Source organism: Nicotiana sylvestris, chromosome 6, assembly GCF_000393655.2.
Source record: "Nicotiana sylvestris chromosome 6, ASM39365v2, whole genome shotgun sequence".
Taxonomy (NCBI): Eukaryota; Viridiplantae; Streptophyta; class Magnoliopsida; order Solanales; family Solanaceae; genus Nicotiana; species Nicotiana sylvestris.
This window is the reverse complement of record NC_091062.1, coordinates 206,400,482-206,424,000: the sequence shown is the minus strand read 5'-3', so window position 1 is coordinate 206,424,000 and position 23,519 is coordinate 206,400,482. Positions and strand designations below refer to the sequence as shown.

Sequence of the window (23,519 nt, the reverse complement as noted above, 5' to 3'; positions counted from 1 at the left end):
TTTTGGACTGGAGGCGCTGGAAAAGGGTGAAGCAGCAGCAACGCAGGAGAAGCGATGCTGGACGAGGCTTGACGTTGACGAAACAGCCGGTGAAGGCTGGCCAACGACTGTGTGTGTGCGTGCGACACACAGTCGAGCTTGGAGCGAGCTTGGAACTCACGTCGTTCATGGGAGGAGCCCTTTTTTGTTGGTTCTTTTTGGTTGTAGAAGACGATGACAGAGAGGGTCTCGACGAGGAAGTTGGAGGTAGCAGCAAAAGCAGCTTGGTTTTGGAGTGACGGGGTCTGTTTGGACGTAATAGAAGCAGGAGCGAGAGATGGAGGAGGCAACCATTGGAGGTTCGACGACGGGGGGAAGCTGTACGAAGCAGTAGGGGGTCGTTTGGGCGTGAAGGAGAAGGTGGTGGAGGGTTGTTGGTGCTGCTGCCATGTACGAGGCGATGAAGAAGACGAAGCAGACGAAGCAGTGGCAGCGGGGTCGTTTGGTGTGGCTATGGAGGTTCGACGACGACTGTGTGTGTGTGTGGTCGTTTGGACTGGGGTGGTGGTGGTTGTGTCGAAGGTGTTGGAGGTGTGAGGGGTAGCAGTGCGTGTGTGTGAAAGTGGCAGCCATGGATGAAGGTTGTTTGGAGGAGATGGAGAAGAAGAGGGAAAGAGAGAAAGAGATGGGGGGCGGATGGGTTTTCTTAGGTTTTAGGGTTTTTTTTTTATTTTTGTTTTGTTTGTTTTTGTCAAATGTAAGATATGGGGTGTTGGGTATTTGGGTTATGGACCGGGTTGACCCGGTTCAAAATGGACCGGGTCATGGGGAAGATTGGGTATTTTTTGGGCTTGTGGCTTGAATTTGAAGAAGAGCCCAATTCCGATTTTCTTTATATTTTTGCTCTCTTTTCTTCTTTTATTTTTCTAAAACTAAATTCTAAAAATCCTTAAATTATTATTAAGTTATAAAAGCGCAAATTAACTCCCAATAACAATTAACGTACAATTAAGTAATAATTAAGCATAAAATTGTATATTTGGACATTAAATGCTAAAAATGCAAAAGATGCCTATTTTTGTAGTTTTCATTCTTGTAAAACAAGCTTAATTATTCATAATTGTAGAATTAAATCCTACATGCAAAATGCGACATATTTTTGTATTTTTTATTAATTTAACAAATAAACATGCACAGATAAATACAAATAATTATCCAAAATATCACAAAAATTCTCAAGATTGCACACCAAGAAAAATTATTTTATTTTGAATTTTTTGGGAGTAATTCTTTCATAGGGCAAAAATCACGTGCTTACACTATGCACTAAGTATAAGTGTATTAGGTAGTATTATATCGAATATAGCTTATGTATAATATATATATATATATATATATATATATATATATATATATATATATATATATATATATATACTTACGCTATACTATGCACTGAGTATAAGTGTATTAGGTCATACTGTATCGAATATAGCTTATATATATATATATATATATTATATACTTACGCTATATTATGCACTAAGTATAAGTGTATTAGGTAATACTGTATCGAATATAGCTTATATGTATATATATAATATATATACTTACGCTATATTATGCACTAAGTATAAGTGTATTAGGTAGTATTATATCGAATATAGCTTATATATATACTTACGCTATACTATGCACTGAGTATAAGTTTATTAGGTAATACTATATCGAATATAGCTTATATAATATATATATATATATATATATATATATATATATATATATATATATATATATATATATATATATACTTACGCTATACTATGCACTAAGTATAAGTGTATTAGGTAATACTGTATCGAATATAGCTTATATATATATATAGATAATATATATATACTTACGCTATACTATGCACTAAGTATAAGTGTATTAGGTAGTATTATATCGAATATAGCTTATATATATACTTACGCTATACTATGCATTGAGTATAAGTGTATTAGGTCATACTGTATCGAATATAGCTTATATATATATATATATATACTTACGCTATACTATGCACTAAGTATAAGTGTATTAGTATTAGGTAATACTATGCACTAAGTATATATATATATATACTTACGTTATACTATGCACTAAGTATAAGTGTATTAGGTAGTATTATATCGAATATAGCTTTTATATATAATATATAATATATATATATATACTTACGTTATACTATGCACTAAGTATAAGTGTATTAGGTAGTAGTATTATATATATATATATATATAGCTTAAATAGAATTAAAATCCTAAATTTATACTACATATGTACATAATTTTAAATTGTATTATATATATATATATATATATATATATATATATTGAATTAAAATCCTAAATTTATACTACATATATATATATAATTTTAAATTGAATTAAGAGTAATATAATTTTTTTAGAAATAGCGACCAACTTTAGTCGCTATTTCTAAAAATTCAAAACTGATTTACCTACCAAAATTGCGACCAACTGTGGTCGCTATTTTTAATTCCAGATTGTCAAAACCGGGATCCCCTCCCATTATTTCTAAAAATTTCCCAAAATCTCTCTTTTCTCTCTCACACTCAAACCCTCCCCCCTTCCATCTAACTCCCAGCACCAGAGGCCCCACCCATGCCACCAACGACCACCGCCCAGCTGCCGCCGCCCGTCGTCGTCGCCTCTGCCGCTGCTGCGTCTCTCTCCTTCTCCACCTCCTAAAAATTCTAGGTTAGAATTACAATTTATATCTTTTGTGTAAGCTTATAATGTTTTGTTTATTAGCTATGAATTAGTTTCAAATGACTAGTGTTTCAATTGATTATTTAACATTGTATTTTATAGAAACCTAGGGTTTAGGTTGTATTTATCATTATTTAACATTTTATAAAAATCTAGGGTTTATAGAAATGTTAACATTTTATTTAACATTGTATTTAACTTTATTTAACATTTTATAGAAATCTAGGATTTATAGAAATCTAGGGTTTAGGGTATGGGTTGAATTTTTAGGATATAATCATAACTTTTAGTTTATGTTTAAACTCGTAGGATATGAATATAATTTTTAGTTTTTAGGTGTTGTTCTTGTGAATTGAACTTGTAGGATATAAATTGAAATTTTAGGATATGAGTTGAATTTTTAGGATATGAATTGAAACTTTTAGGATATGAGTTGAACTTTTAGGAAATAAATTGAACCTTTAGCATATGTATTGAACCTTTAGGATATGACTTGAACTTTTAGTTTATGTTTAAACTCGTAGGATATGAATATAACTTTTAGTTTTTAGGTTTTGTTCTTGTGAATTGAACTTGTAGGATATAAATTGAAATTTTAGGATATGAGTTGAATTTTTAGGATATGAATTGAAACTTTTAGGATATGAGTTGAACTTTTAGGAAATAAATTGAACCTTTAGCATATGTATTGAACCTTTAGGATATGACTTGAACTTTTAGTTTATGTTTAAACTCGTAGGATATGAATATAACTTTTAGTTTTTAGGTTTTGTTCTTGTGAATTGAACTTGTAGGATATAAATTGAAATTTTAGGATATGAGTTGAATTTTTAGGATATGAATTGAAACTTTTAGGATATGAGTTGAACTTTTAGGAAATAAATTGAACCTTTAGCATATGTATTGAACCTTTAGGATATGACTTGAACTTTTAGTTTATGTTTAAACTCGTAGGATATGAATATAACTTTTAGTTTTTAGGTTTTGTTCTTGTGAATTGAACTTGTAGGATATAAATTGAAATTTTAGGATATGAGTTGAATTTTTAGGATATGAATTGAAACTTTTAGGATATGAGTTGAACTTTTAGGAAATAAATTGAACCTTTAGCATATGTATTGAACCTTTAGGATATGACTTGAACTTTTAGTTTATGTTTAAACTCGTAGGATATGAATATAACTTTTAGTTTTTAGGTTTTGTTCTTGTGAATTGAACTTGTAGGATATAAATTGAAATTTTAGGATATGAGTTGAATTTTTAGGATATGAATTGAAACTTTTAGGATATGAGTTGAACTTTTAGGAAATAAATTGAACCTTTAGCATATGTATTGAACCTTTAGGATATGACTTGAACTTTTAGTTTATGTTTAAACTCGTAGGATATGAATATAACTTTTAGTTTTTAGGTTTTGTTCTTGTGAATTGAACTTGTAGGATATAAATTGAAATTTTAGGATATGAGTTGAATTTTTAAGATATGAATTGAAACTTTTAGGATATGAGTTGATCTTTTAGGAAATAAATTGAACCTTTAGCATATGTATTGAACCTTTAGGATATGACTTGAACTTTTAGTTTATGTTAAAACTAGTAGGATATGAATATAACTTTTAGTTTTAGGTTTTGTTCTTGTGAATTGAACTTGTAGGATATAAATTGAAATTTTAGGATATGAGTTGAATTTTTAGGATATGAATTGAAACTTTTAGGATATGAGTTGAACTTTTAGGAAATAAATTGAACCTTTAGCATATGTATTGAACCTTTAGGATATGACTTGAACTTTTAGTTTATGTTTAAACTCGTAGGATATGAATATAACTTTTAGTTTTTAGGTTTTGTTCTTGTGAATTGAACTTGTAGGATATAAATTGAAACTTTTAGGATATGAGTTGAATTTTTAGGATATAAATAGAAATTTTAGGATATGACTTGAACTTTTGTGGATATGAATTGAACCTTTAGGATATAAATTAAACTTTTAGTTTATGTTTAAACTCGTAGGATAAGAATTGATGAACTTTTAGTTTTTAGGTTTTGTTCTTGTGAATTGAACTTGTACGATATGACTTGAACTTTTTAGGATATGAGTTGAACCTTTAGGATTTGACTTGAACTTTTGTAGATATGAATTGAAGGTTTAGAATATGAATTGAACTTTTAGTTTATGTTTTGGAATTTTAGTTGCCGGAGGATTATTAGAAGAGGTTGATGACGTTATTAGACATGCAATAGAACTTCCACCAAGAATAACTAAGACACAGTACCTGGCAAAGTGTGCCTTTAATTGTTCTTCTCATTAGCGACAATGATGATGAGAAGGCAATGGCATGTGTTTCAAATAGTGATGGTGTAGGTAGGAATTTAGTATTTCCTAAGTAGATAAAAGAAGAGCTTATAGAGTAATTTTGTACTTCATTTTCCATGAGGAAAAGAAGTTTAATTGAGAGTGACAAGGTTGATGAAGACGGAATGTGTTCCGTTGGTCATGGCAGTTCCCATAGAATGGGGATCATAAGACTCTATGATGACAGAGATTATAGGAAGTTTTGTTCTAAATTTTCTTTCAAGTCTGATCCGTACAAGCTTAATGTGATATTGGTGATATTTCTTCGGATTCAGACAATGATTTGACCGACAAAAGTATGGAAATGCTCTTAAAAAGAATTAAAGGTAAAATCTTTTCAGCATCCTTCTCTACCAAGAAAAATGTTTTACTTTTAATTCTTTTTAAGAGCATTTCCATAGTTTTATCGGTCAAATCATTGTCTGAATCCGAAGAAATATCACCAATATCACATTAAGCTTGTACGGATCAGACTTGGAAGAAAGTTTAGAACAAAACTTCCTATAATCTTTGTCATCATAGAGTTTTATGATCCCCGCTTTATGGGAACTGCCACGACCAACGGAAAACATTCTGTCTTCATCAACGTTGTCACTATCAATCAAACTTCTTTTCCTCTTGGAAAGTGAAGTAGAGAATTCCTCTATAACCTCTTTTATCTACTTAGGAAATGTTAAAATCCTACCTACACCATCACTATTTTGAAACACATGTCGTTGCCTTCTCATTATCATTGTAGCTATAGAGATCAACAATTGATCAAAGACACACCCTGTCAGGTACTGTATCCAAGTTATTCTCTGTATCCAAGTTCATCCCGAGTAATAGTACCACGAGGATAATCACCAAAGCCACCAGACAGCTTTATGATGCCAATGAAGCAAGATGAGCTATTCAATGAAACTCGTATTGTAAAGAAGAAGAAAGAGACTGATTCAGAAAGGAGGGTCGAGCCTCGACTATATACATGTAAGTTTTTTACTTTTCATTAAGTATTTTGATTTACTTTTATATAAATTTTGAAATACTAATTCAATATATATAATTTTTCATATAGGTTCGCTTCACATGCAGCTGACGTGGGGGAATTCATACGCAGTCAACCACCTAATGAATCGGGTGAGGCAATCCAACTTTCGGACGAGGATGCTGAAAGAACACTCCTTGAGTACTTTATATACTTTGAACTAGACAAAAAAACGTAGTTCTATTGTGTTAGTTCTTTTTAGGTCGAATGGGCTTGTAATAAGCGTTAACTTAGTTTTGTTAGCTTAATGTGTTAGTTCTATTGATTGTTGCTTTTAATTGTTGTTGTTGTTGTTGTTGCTGGCATAAAATGCCTGTTTAGGATGTTTGGTAAGCTGACAGGTGGTGTAACTGCCAAAACAGGCAGTTTCTGCCAAAAATATACCAAGAAAAGCGAGCAACTTTGGTCTCTATTTGGTCGTTTTTCACTATAATTTCTATTAAAAAAATATAGACCTTGGTCGCTACCTGCCCAGATTTCTATTAAAAAAAATATAATTTCTGGAAATATAGCGACCAATGTTGGTCGCTTATCTTTAAAAAAAATTAAATTCTTGAATTTAGCGACCAACTTTGGTCTCTATTGTCCAGATTTTAAAATATAATATTTGGATTAGAGACCAAAGTTGGTCGCTTTCTAATGATTAATGATAAATTAAAAACAACGTATTTCATATGTAGAGACCAACTTTGGTCGCCAAATTTATATTATTAAATTAATATAGCGACCAAAGTTGGTCACTAAAGTCAAAATCAGAATATTTGGCCCTTTTAGCTTAGAGACCAAAGTTGGTCGCTAAATAAAAGGGACCATCAATATAGCTACCAGGCGTGTTTGGTCGCTTTTTGGTCACTTTTTGGTCGCTTTTTGGGCCATAAGCGACCAACTTTGGTCGCTTTTTTCCGGATTTCTAGTAGTGTGTGACTAAAGTTGAAGCTTGACTTTTAATTAGTTTTATCTCATTAGTTAAGGCTAATTAACCAGTTTCAAAATTTCACTATATATGCAACTCATTGATATCGGCGTCGCATGAGCATGACCGACTCAAAGGGCACGGCCAAGTCCAAGACAAGCACGACCGTCAATGGTTTGATGAAAATGATGAGATGACGAAGTGAAGCCAATAAAGGTCTATGTTGTTCTCACAAAGTCAACTTTAATTATTGTTACGTTGTATATATGGTAGTTTTGTATTTCATATCTGATTTGATCTTGGTAACAGTGGATGAGTGAAATCTACATAACTAATGACAATTCGATCTTGCTTCTCCCCAGGCAATTCGCAATTTTTGCTGACTCAACAAATGCTAGTCCCATGGTTTATGTAGATGTTGTGCACAAACCCTACCTTGATATATTCTTCTCTTTTCAAGTGAGAGCTAGTTTATGGGAGGTGAATCTCGGATTTAAACCGTAGGGTAACATACACGTATATAAGGGCATTACGTACCTCGGGATCCCCCACCCATTGAAAATCAAAATAGACGAGCATCTACGACTAAGGGGAATGAAATAACAACAACAGGGTGGCAAAATCTTGTAATACAAGGATTAGTGACTAGCTCATTAAACTTAGCCATTTTAATCAACATAATTGCAAGTGGACTAGTCATCACTAAACTTAGCCATCTTATAAAAGTCGTGGCTGCTTTAGCCAAACAAAAAGGCAACCTCTTATTCAAACTAAAAGAAGTACCTCGTCTCACTTACAAAGAAGTTGTTGGACTAGAGTTCATGCTCTGAATTATGCGAGTTTGTTGTTTATCTTTTTCAGAACGGTCTGATTAAATAGAGAGATCAGACCAATCCAGATGTTTTAACTAGTCATTAACAATCTACTTAATTAATACCTGTGTTGTGAACACTTTTACCCCCCCCCCAAATCTTCTCTAGAGAAAAACAAAATTCGAAGTGATAGAACAGATGGTCCAACTACATTGCTTTTCTTTTCATTACTTCCATGGTCGTGCTTCGTGGCATGTCAGTACCCATACTATTGAAATGGTTGGTCAGTAGAGATGTTCTCATATGTGCTCCTTTTTTTTAATGGAACGGACTATAATTTTTATTTCTGTCACTTTATTCTCTCTTCTGGTCTATTTACATTCCAAAAATTTATATGTCATGCAAACGGAGCAAAAAGTGGAGTCTATTAGCGCTAGCTCCGAATGTTTTTTTCTTTGGTAGAGGCTCGCTTCTTTAAGTTCAAGTTTTCATTTGTTGCTTTTCTTTTGCCCTTGTCTACGAGAGTTTAATTTTTTTATACAAATGCTTATAGGCGAAAGAGATCTTCCCAATTTCTGTCTTTCAACTAGCTACTATTAGCTTATGTGATATGTGTTACGATCGAAATAATCAGGTGTCATGCAAAAGCCAGTAAAGCAACACTTGAACGACGAAAAACTATCAACAAAACAGAAATATACCAACTTAATCGTGCTCAATATAGGAATTGCATTTGCATTGGTTATAACCAGTTACTTTTTACAGAGGGGTTGAATTTTCTCCGTGGGTGATATATATGCACATCAAATCACACACTAATTATTTCCACGAAATTAACAGTTTAATTTTAGTAATTTATATGGGGGTGTGGGGGCGGCGAATTAAGGATCTATCCTCGACTATGGACTTTCTAATTGCCTAGGTCATTCCACTTTCCTTGTCCACTAACAAAAGGTAAATATTTTAAAATGAAGACGAATGAGAAAAGTGAAGAGACTATTTAATTCTTAATTTTATCCTTTTATAAAAGTTGACAATAAAATAAGATTCGAGCTGGGATATTTGTACTTGTGTATTAATAGTGGCAATGTTAGAAAGTCAAGAAGCAATTATGCATTCATTATTTAATGGCAATAATGTCTTGGGACATCCATAAAGTGAATTAATGTGCGTAAAAATGTGAGACTTTGAGAATATTATATATTTAAGATACTTAAACAGTGAAAAGAAGAAACAAAATCAGTAAATGGGTCAATACAATCATCAATTCATGATCATGCTAAAATATTAAAAAGTTAGTATATAGTAGCATTATGTTGTCTACTTATGCTTTATTCAAAGGTAACAATATATTTGAATTATTTAGCAAAGCCAGATAGTGACAGTTTGGAATGGCCAGTAGCTATCTGATGTTGTAATGGCCAATTTAAATTTCCCTCAGCATATTACATTTTGCTGCCTATAACTTGTCCCTCTCAATTCCACAACCTTTTCTTTGTAAGTGGCTGGGCGGCCGTACATTTCTGTATGTACATTCTGTGAGAAATACGATTGCCTGCTAGTTGAAGACTTTCTGTATTCAGTCAATTTATGCAGAGTAAATCGGTCCCTAAGTCCATCTGCTGCTTCCATTACTAGAAAACTGTCAAATTTCGATCACCATTACCGACCGATATCGGTCGGAATTAAAGGAAAAGCGACCGATTTTCTATCACTTTTAATTCGTCGGAAGAATCATGGTCGCTAATAGAGGTGTACAAATGAAACCGACAAATCGCACCAACCCGATAATCCGAGTCAAACCGAGAAAAAAAATTCGACTATGATTTGATTTGATTTGGTTTGTTGTTGGGGAAAAAACCCGACCATATTTGGTTTGATTTGGTTTTAACTAAAAAAAGTCAAACCGAAACCAAACCAACCGGCATTATATATATAGAATTTTTAAATATATTTAATATATAAAAATATTTATTGTAGTGTAGTTTATAAATATTTCTTAAGCTTTTTCATAGTTCTATCTTTTCACGTATTATTTCAAGCTTGGACTTATAATTTTTGGATGCTCCAATAAGTTTTAAGTTCATAAATATTAGTAACTCAAATAAATACTAGTGTTAATAAAAGACATTCAATTCAATTGTATTATGAATGAAAATAGTGTTGGATATCTATTTTTTTAGTTTTTCTGTGGTTTAGATAAAGTGCATAACTTATTTTTCTTTTAGTATTTAGTCATGTAAATATTAGTACTTATTAGTCGTACTTATTTTAGCAACTTATTAGTAATTTTAAATTATATTTGTTTTCATTCTGACTTATTAATAATACTTATTTTATGCGATTTTATTATCTTTATTGTTGAATATTTTAGTACAATGCCATGACTCATCTCATATTTATGTTATTTTATTAAAAACACCTTGTATAATTCTATCTTACTAGGATTAAAGAAATATTTGGAGCACAAATTCTATATTTTGTGCTATGAAGACTTTATGAAAAAAAAAACCGAACAAACCCGAAAAATCCGAGAAAAATCGAGATTGAAAAACCCGACTTTTATTGGTTTGGTTTGGTCTTTAGATTTAATAACCCGATACAATTAGTTTAGTTTAGTAATTAGAAAATCCGAACCAACCCGACCTATGTACATCCCTAATCGCTAGGACATTGCGATCAAAGGAGGTCGAAATTTTCCAACCGATTTCGGTCGGTTAACCGCTTTGACCATGACAAAATAATTATACCGACCGAAATCGGTCGGAATTATTTAAATTTTTATTTATTTATTTTTCAAAATATCGACCGACTTCGGTCGAAATTATAAATATGTAATAATTTTAATTTTAAAAACATAAAATAATAAATAAATAAAAACATTTATTTCCGATGAGATAATAACCTAACTTCCTACTCGATGAGATAATATAATAGTGCTGAGCATGTTTGTCGATCCATAGATTTAATTTGGTTACTAGCTAGCCTACAAAATCACACATGTTATGACCATCATCTAAGCTACGCAAAATCTCCACAAACATCCAATAAGTTAAGTTGTTGAATTCTCTTAATCTCAGATCAAATGACTAGCTGGTTAATTCAACTTACCTAGAAGTATTTAGATTTTGTACTTAGTGTCTTGTAAAATATAGCTACGGAAAAAAAATAATGTATTCCCTTAACCATGCATATAGTATTTGATCGATCCCAATAAGTTTTGAATTGAAACGGGTACTACTACTTCTTTCTGCCTTTTTATGGTACCGTATCAAGCAAATATATTCATTCTAACTTTATTTCTTATGCAGTTGTTTGTGATTTTTGAGTATAATTGATGTTTAGTTTAAAGTATATATATTTTCATGTATATCGTCTCATATTTTACTCTTGTTTCGTGAATTTGGGATGTTGATTGCTATGATTTATATTAATTTGAAGTGTTTTTACTTGTAGGAATGATTCGGGAGCAAGTAGGGGCGAAACGTGCAAGATTTGATCTAAAACAAACAAAATCGGAAAAAGAGGCCAATTTGGGCGCCACCTGTGGCGCTGAAAACAGTATGCACAGATTGGGCAACGCCCTGGTGGGCGCCTGGCGCCAGGCTGGGCGCCGATGATGCGGATTGTGTCCTATTTTGCCTGGGACACGGTTTATTCGACCCTAGGCCTATCCAACACGTATAAAAGGAAGACTAAGCCTAATTTTGGAGGGGGGAGACGCACTTTGGAGCAAAAATACACACAAGAAACATTGAGGAGCAAGAACATCTCAGAATTCTTCATCTTTTCCAGTATTTTCAATTAATCAAAACTTATGCAATTATTTGATTACATCATGAGTGGCTAAACACCTATTGTTCTGGGGTTGTGATTTAGCCATGAATATTGTTGTTTGACATAAACTTGACCTTGATTATAATTCACCAATATATGGTTGTTTCTTCAATTATGTGTTTAATTGCTTAATTGTCTGGCCAGCAGGTAAGTTCTATTTACTATCTATGTTATGCTTGGGAAAGCCGTGTTTAGATTAGAGAAGGATTGAAGAGAGCACGATCTTAACCCTTAAGGGGGGCGGATTTGTGGTTACGATAGGAATATACCTAGTCACCGTGCTTAATTAAATATCCAGATCTTAATGCGTTCTTAATAGATTGATTTCATAGGAATATAGGCGTTAGTCTATTGAGAATAGGTGAGTAGTACTTGGAGAAGGCTATGAGAGCATTTATCGATTAATTAGCAACCATGAGTGAATTATATGAAAGGGAGAGTTAATTAGAACACAATACAAATGGTGAATCGATCACAACCCTGGAATATTTGTCTCTACTGAATACACAACAATCAATTCGTCACTTGATAATTTAGTTATTATTTAGAATCGTAGTATAATATAATCATATTATTGAACTTTGATTTTAGCTGGATTGAATAACAATTTTAGCGATTTAGTGAGTAGTTTACACAAGTCTCTATGAGTTCGACACTCAACTTATCATTATATTACTTGTCGACCACGTATACTTGCGTGTGCGTTTGGGAGCAACAATAACGATGATAATGGACCTGGAGTATTTTAATCCTGTCTATTGTCAGTCGGTAGCTGGAAACCCAATTATAGAACTAATCATAAAAGATCAAAACGACGACAACAACAATATACTCCGTGTATTCCCACAGTGTAGGGTATTAGGAGGGTAATATATACGCATACCTTATCTTATCTTGTAGAGATAGAAAGACTGTTTCCGATAGACCCTCGACTCAAAGAAAAAACATTTCTAAGCAGGAGGAGATGATTTAGAATATCCAAAAAAACAGCAATGTAATGTCCAACAAACGACTTGTCCTTGCATTCTAAGGTTGCAAAGAATGTATCACTTCCTGGTTTCAACTAGCAAATGCTCCAGATTTCGAGGTTAATTTGACTAAGATAGGTTTATGAAGTAAAATGTAAAATCAATAAAACTTATGAAAACATTAATGATAATTATAAGTCAAATTAACTGTGATCATAAGAGAAAAGTAGAGGAGAAATTATCCGACTAATTCTGTATTTTACGTACTATACTACCAATCTATCATTAGCAGCTGATTCAACCATGGGTTTGTGGATTTGGCATAAACTATAGGAACTTTATCCATATGTGCACATAACAAGTTTAAATATAACAACTATATAAATTTACTACGTCGTCTAAATTCTATATAATAAGTGTCTCCTTTCCTTCCATTCTAAACAAACCAACTTCTGGAAAATACAGATATACTGGCAAAAAAAATCAAGTAAAATGAAGGCCCGACAAGAAAAATATGATGGAGTTAATTAGAGGCCCAACTAGTTTCATAAGTTACTGCGGTTCTTAACCCAATAGCAACTTTTAAACCTGTTGTTTAAATATATTCATAAATTTATAATGTCTTTAAAGATTAGTCAATTCACTCAAATTTCAAGACTAAGTATCCTGAAATTTTGAGTTGTTAATTTGGAATTCATGACTTAGTGTCCTAAACTTTTGAGCTATTAATTTGAAATTCAAGACGAAGTATCCTGAATTTCTAAACTGCTAATTTAAAATTCAGGACATAAGATTCGAATCTTTGGACACAATTTTCGAACTTTAGGACACGATACGTCGTATCTTGAAGTTTAAGCGAAGTGGCCAATCTTTAAATACATTATAAAGTGCGGATATATTTGTTGGTGATGATACAAAATTTAGCGAAAAAGAAGGTTTATCAATGGAGTTTAATAGAGAAGGTTTACCGATGGAGTTTTGACAGAGATTCTCGATACTTCCTATGTTTATGTCTAAAAGAGAATATTAGGTTTAATGCCAATGGACGGATGAGATTAAATCAATCAGTTGGCACAGTGTTTTGGACTTAATAGATCATCAGATTTGGGCCTGAACAACTTTCACTAGTTTGGGTTTTCTTAACAGCTTGGGCCCAAAATCAAAACAACTCTCTTTGGGCCTATTAAAAGGAAGCAGCAAACAGAAAATTATTTATCAATTTCTGTACATACAAATTAGTTTATTCTTTGATTTTATCCTTTAGTTTGTTACAAAACAGCTAATAGAAATTGTACAGCTGGCTAGGTAGTTAGAGAATAGATTCCTTTTCAGTGTATTTATACAATAGGTTGTACAGACGTTTGAATCATCAGAAAATATACAGAAAATTCTCCTAAATTCTTCTTCAATTCTGTCATGGTATCAGAGCGGGCTTGAAGTCCTTGCAATCCAATCTTTTCTTTCAGATCTCTTTTCTCCTTCTTTCTGAGAAATGGCTATTGAATCCCAAAGCAGCCCTTCAATTGTCTCTTCCACTCCTGTTGGAGATGGATCACTTCCAGTAGGCTCCATGGCTAGTGGTGTTGTTGATTCAACACACCCTTATTATCTTCACCCTTCAGATTACCCAGGGATGAACCTGGTTTCTTCAGCATTTGATGGCAGGAGCTATAGTGGCTGGAGAAGAGCTACAGTCATAGCTTTATCAGCAAAGAACAAGCTAGGATTCATTGATGGATCCCTAGTTGTACCAGCCGCAGACTCAGGTCTTCAACAGGCCTGGGCAAGATCAAATGACATGGTGCTTTCATGGCTCCTTAACTCTCTTTCAAAGGAAATAGCAGAGAGTGTGCTATATTCCTAGAGTGCCAAAGATCTTTGGAGTGACCTGGAAGACAGGTTTGGTCAAACAAATGGAGCTAAGCTTTTTCAACTACAGAAAGAACTAAGTGCTGTGGTGCAGGGGAGTTCAAGTATGTCTACTTATTTCACTAAAATGAAGAGCTTATGGGATGAGTTAGATGCTCTCAACACATTCTCTGCCTGTGTGTGTGAATGTGATTGTGGAGCAAAAGCAAAGTACCAAAACGCTCATCAAGATGAAAGATTATTGTAATTTCTCATGGGATTAAATGAGACCTTCATAAGAGTTAGGAGCAACATATTGTTGTCCTCTCCACTCCCTTCTATTGGACAGGCATATGCATTGGTGATGCAAGATGAGAAACAAAGGGAAATTCAAGCTAGTCTAGCTTACCCAGGAGATTTTGCCTCCTTCATTGCTTTCAATCAAGCGGGGGGTAAGAAGTATAATGAGCAGAGAGGCAACAAAGGAGTTTTTGATGGAAAGAGAAACTCAGTGATATGTGCTTATTATAAGAAACCAGGACACAACATTGAAAAATGTTATAGGATTCATGGTTTTCCAGCTGATTTTAAGTTTACAAAACAAAGGAAATGTACAGGCAAATATTGCATTCAATCCAGGAGGAGAAGCAGATCAGGGAACACAAAATACAGGGATTCAGACACTTACACAGGAGAATGTAACACAGCTTCTGCAACTTCTCCATCAGGCCAATATGGGACAACAAGCAGCCTCCACTTCTGATGTTCCGGCTAACCTTAGTTGTGCTGGTATAGCCAATTTTTTTAATTCACATGCCTGTTTCATTCAAATTGATAATGAGTCTTGGATATTAGATAGTGGAGCAACTGGGCATATGACTTTCAACAAATATTTTTTCACAGAATTCAAAGCTTTACCTAAACCCTTCATGGTTAAACTCCCTAATTCGTATAGAGTTAGAGTTACACATGCAGGTTCAGTGTTAATTTTACCTAATGTGGTACTACATAATATCTTGTATGTGCCCTCTTTCAGGTTCAATCTGTTATCTATACACAAATTGCGTAGACAACTTCATAAGTTTATTCTCTTTACCCCTTTTTCTTATTTTCTGCTGCATGACCCTTCACTGAAGAGCCCTCTGGAGATTGGTAAAGAAAAGGGAGGTCTCTACATCCTCAAGTCAAGAGTTTCAGCTGATGTCTCTAGGAGTTTACCTAAGTCTAGAAATACTTTTGTATCTAGACAGAAATCTAGTTTTGTTCCTTTTTTAAATTCTTGTTTTAGTCTTTCTGATTCCAATGTAAAGGAAAAGATATGGCATTATAGGTTAGGCCATATGCCTTTAAGCAATATGAGAAATGTTGATTCAGTTTCAAAGTCTTCTTGTTCCAAATTTTCTACTCCATGTATTATTTGTCCTATGGCAAGGCAATCTAAACTCCATTTCCCTTCAAGTTCTATTTCAACAAAATTAGTATTTGAGTTGATTCATGTAGATACCTGGGGTCCCTATAATACCCCCCACATATGATGGTTATAAGTACTTCCTCACTATTTTTGATGATTTCAGCAGAGGCATCTGGACTTATTTATTGAGCACCAAATCTAATGCATTCACAGTTTTGAAATCCTTCTTAAACATGGTAGAGAGACAGTTTCAAACCAAAGTCAAAATTATAAGGTTGGACAATGCTTTTGAATTGGGTAGTGGGCACCTTCAATTAGAGTACTTCCATTCACAGGGGATTATACATCAAACTTCATGTGTTTATACACCACAACAAAATGGAGTTGTAGAAAGGAAGCATAGACATTTACTAGAAATATCCAGAGCTTTACTATACCAATCACATTTGCCTATCACATATTGGGGAGACTGTTTTTTAACAGTCACTTACTTAATTAACAGGTTCCCTTCTAAGATATTGCATTTCAAAACCCCTTATGAAGTTATGTTCAAAACCAAGCCCAATTATACAAACCTTAAATGCTTTGGTTGCTTATGTTTTGTCTCTACTATATCACACAACAGACCAAAGTTTGAGCCAAGGGCTTTACCTTGTGTTTTCCTAGGATATCCACATGGGAAGAAGGGATATAAGGTGCTTAATCTACAAACTCTTCAGACTTTAGTATCTAGGGATATCATTTTTCATGAAGAGTTGTTTCCTTTTGCCTCTATCAACACTGGTTCTTCCCTTAATCCTTCTCTACCTCTTCCTAAAATTAACAATTCTACTCCTTTTTCTGATTTTTCACCCAACACTCCCTTCATTCCTGTAGTTCCCTCTGCACTTTCTACTGCCCCTTCCTCTACTAAGTTTCCTATTCATACCTCTCCTCCACACACTCCTTTGTCTACCAATTCTTCCCTAGTCCCCATTCCCCACCCACAGTCCACTTTTTCTTCACTCTCTTCTCCCACTCCTGTTTCAGTACCTATTGTGGAAGACCTCATCAGAAAATCCACTAAACCTCATGTCGCACCTGCTTATCTAAAGGACTATGTTTGCAATGCTATTCATCTCACAGATGTGTCTGATTCATGTTTCCTAGTTCCTGTCACTCCTACTTGTGTCTCTTTTGCTGGCTTAACCTCTTCTAACCAACATATGCTTAACTCTTTGTCTAATATCCAAGAACCTATCAGTTATGCACAGACTGCTCATCACCCTGGATGGCAGGAAGCAATAGCCAAAGAAATTGAAGCTCTTGAGTTCAACAAAACCTGGGATATGGTAGAATTACCCCAAGGTTGTAAGGAATTGCCATGTAAATGGGTATATAAGGTGAAGCAACATTCAGATGGAAGCATAGAAAGGCTAAAAACTAGATTGGTCATTAGGGGTGACATACAGCGAGAAGGGATCGATTTCACTGATACATTTTTCCCGGTGGTTAAAATAACTACCATCAGGTGTATTTTTGCTACAACAGTGAAGCGAGGTTGGGGACTTTACCAATTAGATGTTGACAACGACTTTTTACATGGAGAATTGAATGAGGAGGTTTATATGAAGTTTCATGCTGGGGTTAGTCCTCCTACTCCTAATCATGTTTGCAAACTAAAGAAGTCACTTTATGGACTTCGCCAGGCATCAAGGCAATGGTATGCCAAGCTCATGGTTGCCCTCAATTTCAAAGGCTTCACTCACTTTCTAAACGATTATTCCCTGTTTTCAAGAAGACAGACTCTTCTATTTCTATAGTTGCAGTCTATGTAGATGACATTTTGCTAACAGGAAATGATGATGCTGAATTAACTACGTTAAAAGAGTTTCTTCATCAAGAGTTCAGAATTAAATATTTAAGTACCTTACATTTCTTTCTTGGTATGGAGGTCATCAGAGAAGCTCAGGGACTGATCCTTTGTCAAAGAAAATTCACCTTGAACCTTTTGCAGGAATTTGACTCCTCCCACATGTCTCCTGTTTCCTGTCCCTTAGATCCCACTGTCAAGCTCCTTGCTAAAATAGGAGTTCCCCTTGCTGATCCAACTCTGTATCGCCGTCTCCTGGGCAAACTCAATTATCTTACACATACTTGACCCGACCTCTCCTTCACCGTTCAACACCTAAGCCAGTACATGCAAGATCCTCGCCAACCACATCTTCAATCTGCCCTTTGTGTATTTCGTTATTTGTTGAAAGATCCAGGTCTCGGCCTTTTTATGTCATCCTCTTCTTCCTTCAAATTAATGACCTTTTGTGATTTTGACTGGGGGACTTGCCCAGATTCACGAAGATCTGTCAGCAGCTTCTACATTTCACTTGGCTCTTCTCCAATTTCTTAGAAGTCGAAGAAACAAACCTCCATTTCTCTTAGCTCCGCTGAAGCGAAATATCGATCCATGAGGCAAGTTGTGACTGAACTAACCTGGTTAGTTCATGTTTTCGAAGATCTTTCTATCCCTATCTCTCTTCGAGTACCGCTTCACTCCGATAGCCAGGTCGCGATACACATCGCCAAAAATCCAGTATTCCATGAACGAACGAAACATGTCGAACTCGATTGTCATTTCGTGAGGCAACAGTTTCTTGTCGGTCTGATCTCCCTTTCTTAGCTCCACTCCTCCTCCCAAATCGCCGATCTCTTTACTAAATCTCTCACAAGGCCTAATCATCACAATTTGTTAGGCAAGTTGGGGGTTCTTTCTTCCCCCTCCAGCTTGAGGGGGGTGTTGGTGATGATACAAAATTTAGCAAAGAAGAAGGTTTATCAATAGAGTTTAACAGAGAAGGTTTACCGATGGAGTTTTGACAGAGATTCTCGTTACTTCATATGTTTATGTCTGAAAGAGAATATTAGGTTTAATGCCAATGGACGGATGAGATTAAATCAATCAGTTGGCACAATGTTTTGGACTTAATGGATCATCAGATTTGGGCCTGAACAACTTTCACTCGGTTGGGTTTTCTTAACAGCTTGGGCCCAAAATCAAAACAACTCTCTTTGGGCCTATTAAAAAGAAGCAGCAAACAGAAAATCATTTATCAATTTCTATACATACAAATTAGTTTATTCTTTGATTTTATCATTTAGTTTGTTACAAGACAGCTAATAGAAATTGTACAGCTGGCTAGGTAGTTAGAGAATAGATTCCTTTTCAGTGTATTTATACAATAGGCTGTACAGACGTTTGAATCATCAGAAAATATACATAAAATTCTCCTAAATTCTTCTTCAATTCTGTCAATATTTTAAACAATATGCTTAAAAGTAGCTATCTAGTGTCATTTCCACGCAAATATTTAGCAATAAATCGAACTGCCCAATTAATAATTGATGCCAAGACTTCATTAGATCATTGCAAACTCAATTTTCATATACGCGGAAGTATGTAACTCCCAAAAATAGAGTTCTAGAAACATAGTACAACAATCAACACTGCCAACAAGATGGTTGAATAAATAATAAGGCTACAACATGAACAGAATCTGGTTGTGTCAAAACACATGTAACATATTACAACCTTAACTCAAACAAATAAAGAATCAGAATCTTGAATTTTACTTAGACATGGATTGTACTTGGGGAGCTTGATTCACTTGTTGGTTCCCATAATGCTGCTGAGCAACTATACCATTCCATCCTGCATCACATTTTTCACTCTCCTGTTAGAAAATTATTTCTTTCTTGTACATTCAGTTCAATGGTATTAGAACAAGGTTAAAACTTTGGATTAGAATTTCCATCACCACTAATCAACAAAAATATTTTCACGTATTCAATTCAAGAATAGTTGCGGAGACAAGATTTTCACTAAGGGGGTTCAAAAAAAGAAGTTAAAAAAATTAAAAGAGACAGTAGTCGGTGGTAATTGAACCAATAACCTTACAAAGTTTTTCACCCTCCTTGACCACTGAGCTATGCTTTTGGGCTGTGTCCAGGGGATTCAAAATATAATATATAGAGGTACAAAACAGATTTTGCCTTATATGTACAACGTATGTAATTTTCCCGCGAAGGGGTTCACCTTAACCTCCTTCCGCCCCCCTAAATCTGCCCTGCCTAAATCCGCCTTGCCTACAGTATGAAAGGCAGCCCGGTGAACTAAGTTCCCGCTATGTGCGGAGTCCGGGGAAGGATCGGACTACAAGGGTCTATCGTACGCAGCCTTACCTTGCATTTCTACAAGAGGCTATTTCCACGACTCGAACCCGTGACCTCCTGGTCACATGGCAATAACTTTATCAGTACGCCAACGCACCCCTTCTCCTGCCTACAATATGGTGAAAAGATTATTGTACCAAGTGTGACATGCATACCTAGAGCAGGATCAAGTCCCCTGTGTTGAAGTTCTCTGAACTCTTGACAAAGAGAGCAACATGGACAGAATATGTGGGAAACTATGTCTGAATAAGGAGCTTCAACAAGATTATATTTCTGTCTCAGCTTAGTTCTATACTTAGAGCCCATTATCCATTGAGAGCAAACAGCAGGCATCATCAGCAAGTATATGAAAGTCCCCAAAGGACATGCTGCAATCACCATAAAAAAATCAATCCTTAATTAGTATTATTAAGAGGGAAAGAGTTTAACTTCTGTGCACTGACGATGTAAAAATAATTGCTGGCACATTTGGGACTTACTCATTTCTCCTGCATCGAGAACTTCTGCTATCTGTCCGAATGTTACACAAGGTAAGAATGATGTCATAACAGCTGCACAAACAAGTATGTTCTTTAGAAGCGGATCCAGGATTTTAAGTCAGTAAACATTTGTCATAATAGCTCCACAAATGAGGATATTCTTTAGAGGCGGATCAAGAATTTTAAGTCAGTAAAATACTGGTCATAACAATTGCACAAACTAGAATGTTCTTAAATTAAAGGCGGATCAAGGATTTTAAATTAGTGAATGCAAAGTATGATTATACTATCACCTTTTTGTGATAACGCCTACGAATTTTCTAATATATAGATATAGATTTCAACTACATATATAGTATTCCGAGTCAAAAGGAGTAGATGCGTTGCACCCTCTGCCAACAAATTGATCTGTTCCTTGATGTTCCTAGTTTCTATTAGGTGTTTGCCATAATTTTCTTACTATATTTGATTTTCTTATTTGTTGAAGAAAAGGGCAACATGTTTACCCCATTTGGCTAGTCTTTTTTCTTGTAGGAAAAGGTTTGGACTTCTATAAATTGAGGATCCTTCCTTCTCATTCAGTAGAATCCACGATGTAGCCATATTTAGGGAGAGAATTTTACGGGACAAGTATTAGTGTGTCACTTGTATTTGCCCTCTTCGCGAGGTTGTTCTCTCAATATTTTGTACTCTCTTTTTATATAGTGGATTACTCATCTCCACCGTGGACATAGGTCAATTGACCGAACCACGTTATATGCTTGTGTCTCTTTTGGTATATTTCTCTTTGTTGTATGATTTAACAACATTCAAGTAGCTTACGCATGACACCTCATTTTTTCTGTCCTAACAGTTTCTCCCTGAAGAGCATGTTTGGTATGAAAGAAAATATTTTCCAGCATCTAAACACCAAAAAATTATTTTCTTTAAAAATATTTCTTATTAATAGAGGAAATATTAATGGCAAAAGCAGAACCACAGCATAATAACACATAGGTAGTTGATACCAAAATAAATCATTAGCAAGGAAAAAGAAGAAATATTGTAATTACCATTAATCTGGTTCAAATGACAATCAAATAAGCCAGTGCTCCAGGGAGCTCCAATTGGTTGTGATGGCGATGGCGGCTGTACATCCTTTACTCCTTGGTACTGTGGAGGAGGCTGTGAGGCAACTGGTTCACCACTCTCACCTGGTTTAGGAGTTTCTATTTCATTATTTTCTTCAACTCTTCCCATTGTATCCAAAAATTTTACACCTACGTATACACCTCAAGTTGGATGAAGAAAATTTTCTGTTCAAATATCAAATGAGCTCTTTCTATCATATAATGTAGGGGAAATGGTTGTGTGTGATATGTTGACGAGAAAACAGACATGCCCAGAGTAGACGGCATCTTTGACTTGGAACAAATAATCAATGAGATTATTCAGATTAGCTGCATGTCCTTTTCACGTTATACAATCTTTTAAAATTTCACTAATATCGCAGAAATGGACAAAATTAAGGAGGTCAAATACAAACTCTCTATACCAGCCTCGTTTGTTCCGATATTTTTTAGCTGTTATAGTGAAGTGTTGTCATGAAGACCATATATTATAATGTAATGTTAAAATCAATTCCGAAAAAGCTTAGCTTTTATAGTGAATGATTGTTATATAGGGATGTTGTTATAGGGAGGTTTGAGTCCAGTAGAAATTTTTCTAATTATAACTCAAGTTACAAGAAGCTTCCAATACCATTTTATTCCAAGTTGGCTATGTATTCATATGCCACCAGCCGAGTTTGGTGACTAGTTGCAAATTGGAAAGATGATTAGTATAACGTCCCTTTTCATTGTTTTAATTTGCATTCTAGTAGTTTCATTTTCGTTGTAGATATTAGACTATCCTCGTTTCTGAACTCTCTTCAATTTTCAGATAGGACTTGCTGTTATTTAGAAAGAAAAGAAAAAAGATACGACATTCTGGAAGCTAATTATTCAAAGTCCAAAAAAGAAAAGTTATTCAAAGTCAACTTGAGATAGGAAAGACGTGTGATGCATTAAAACAGTTAATTGAGAGAGTAATGAAGTTCACATTAAGCCACTATATCAGATAACAAAACATGCTTAGCATCATTATAACAGCTAATGCATGACTAAACTCAATAATATGCAGTACATGTTTAGCATTATGGCGTGATTACCAAACTGTACCTTAAATACAACCAAGACGATCACTTTTTTTCAAAAAAAAGAATATAGCAGAAACTCCTGACGGCCTTTCGGCTCGACTAGTAGCCTTTACCAAGGCCAAAAACACTTTTTTTTAAAAGTATCTTTTTCAAAGTTAAAGTGTTTCGCCAAGCTTTTCAAAGAAAAAAAAGTGTTTTTGAGTAAAGTAGAAGAAATTTTGCAAAAGTAGAAAAAAGTAAATTTTCCCCAAAAATACCTTTTTTAAAAAGCACTTTTGAAAAAAATACATTTAGAAGCACTTGTTAAAAGCTTGATCAAACACGAATTCATGCTCAGAAGTATTTTCATATACTACTTGACCCCTTCTCATAATGAGAATGTATATAACCCTATTCCGGCCTGGTCCGGTATGGAATGAACTTATAATCATGGAATCGACTCGATCATCAGATTATAAGTTCATAACCCTAGCCCATTCCCATTTTGGGCGGAACAGATCTACTAATTCTTTGATTCCAGTTAGTAAGAGGGATCTTGAACTAAGAAATAGACCCTAGAAGCTAAAAAAGGCTATCCTGAGCAATTGCAATAATTGGGTTCATTGATATTCCTGGTATAGTAGATGCTATCACACATACAATCATACTCAATTCGATGGAATTGTTTGATCTTAAAGGGGATCTTCTATAATTTCGCACGTGAGGGGTTATTTCTTGGTTTCGTCCAGTCATTA

General features: G+C 34.5%; 1 protein-coding gene and 1 long non-coding RNA gene across 2 annotated transcripts; both read right to left on the bottom strand.

Annotated features, from left to right (window-relative positions):
- Nucleotides 1-14,023: 14,023 nt before the first annotated feature.
- Nucleotides 14,024-18,060, bottom strand: LOC138872198 (uncharacterized). The gene is made up of 3 exons (XR_011400656.1): nucleotides 17,833-18,060; nucleotides 15,202-15,330; nucleotides 14,024-14,553 (listed from the first exon to the last, which is right to left on the bottom strand). It is a non-coding gene; the product is annotated as an uncharacterized lncRNA (long non-coding RNA).
- Nucleotides 18,061-19,321: 1,261 nt separating this feature from the next.
- Nucleotides 19,322-21,968, bottom strand: LOC104227357 (protein PLANT CADMIUM RESISTANCE 8). Its single transcript, XM_009779583.2, has 4 exons — nucleotides 21,662-21,968; nucleotides 20,610-20,681; nucleotides 20,286-20,498; nucleotides 19,322-19,609 (listed from the first exon to the last, which is right to left on the bottom strand). Exons 1-4 carry the CDS (start codon nucleotides 21,846-21,848, stop codon nucleotides 19,527-19,529), a joined length of 555 nt encoding a protein of 184 aa, XP_009777885.1. The 5' UTR covers nucleotides 21,849-21,968; the 3' UTR covers nucleotides 19,322-19,526.
- Nucleotides 21,969-23,519: the final 1,551 nt, after the last annotated feature.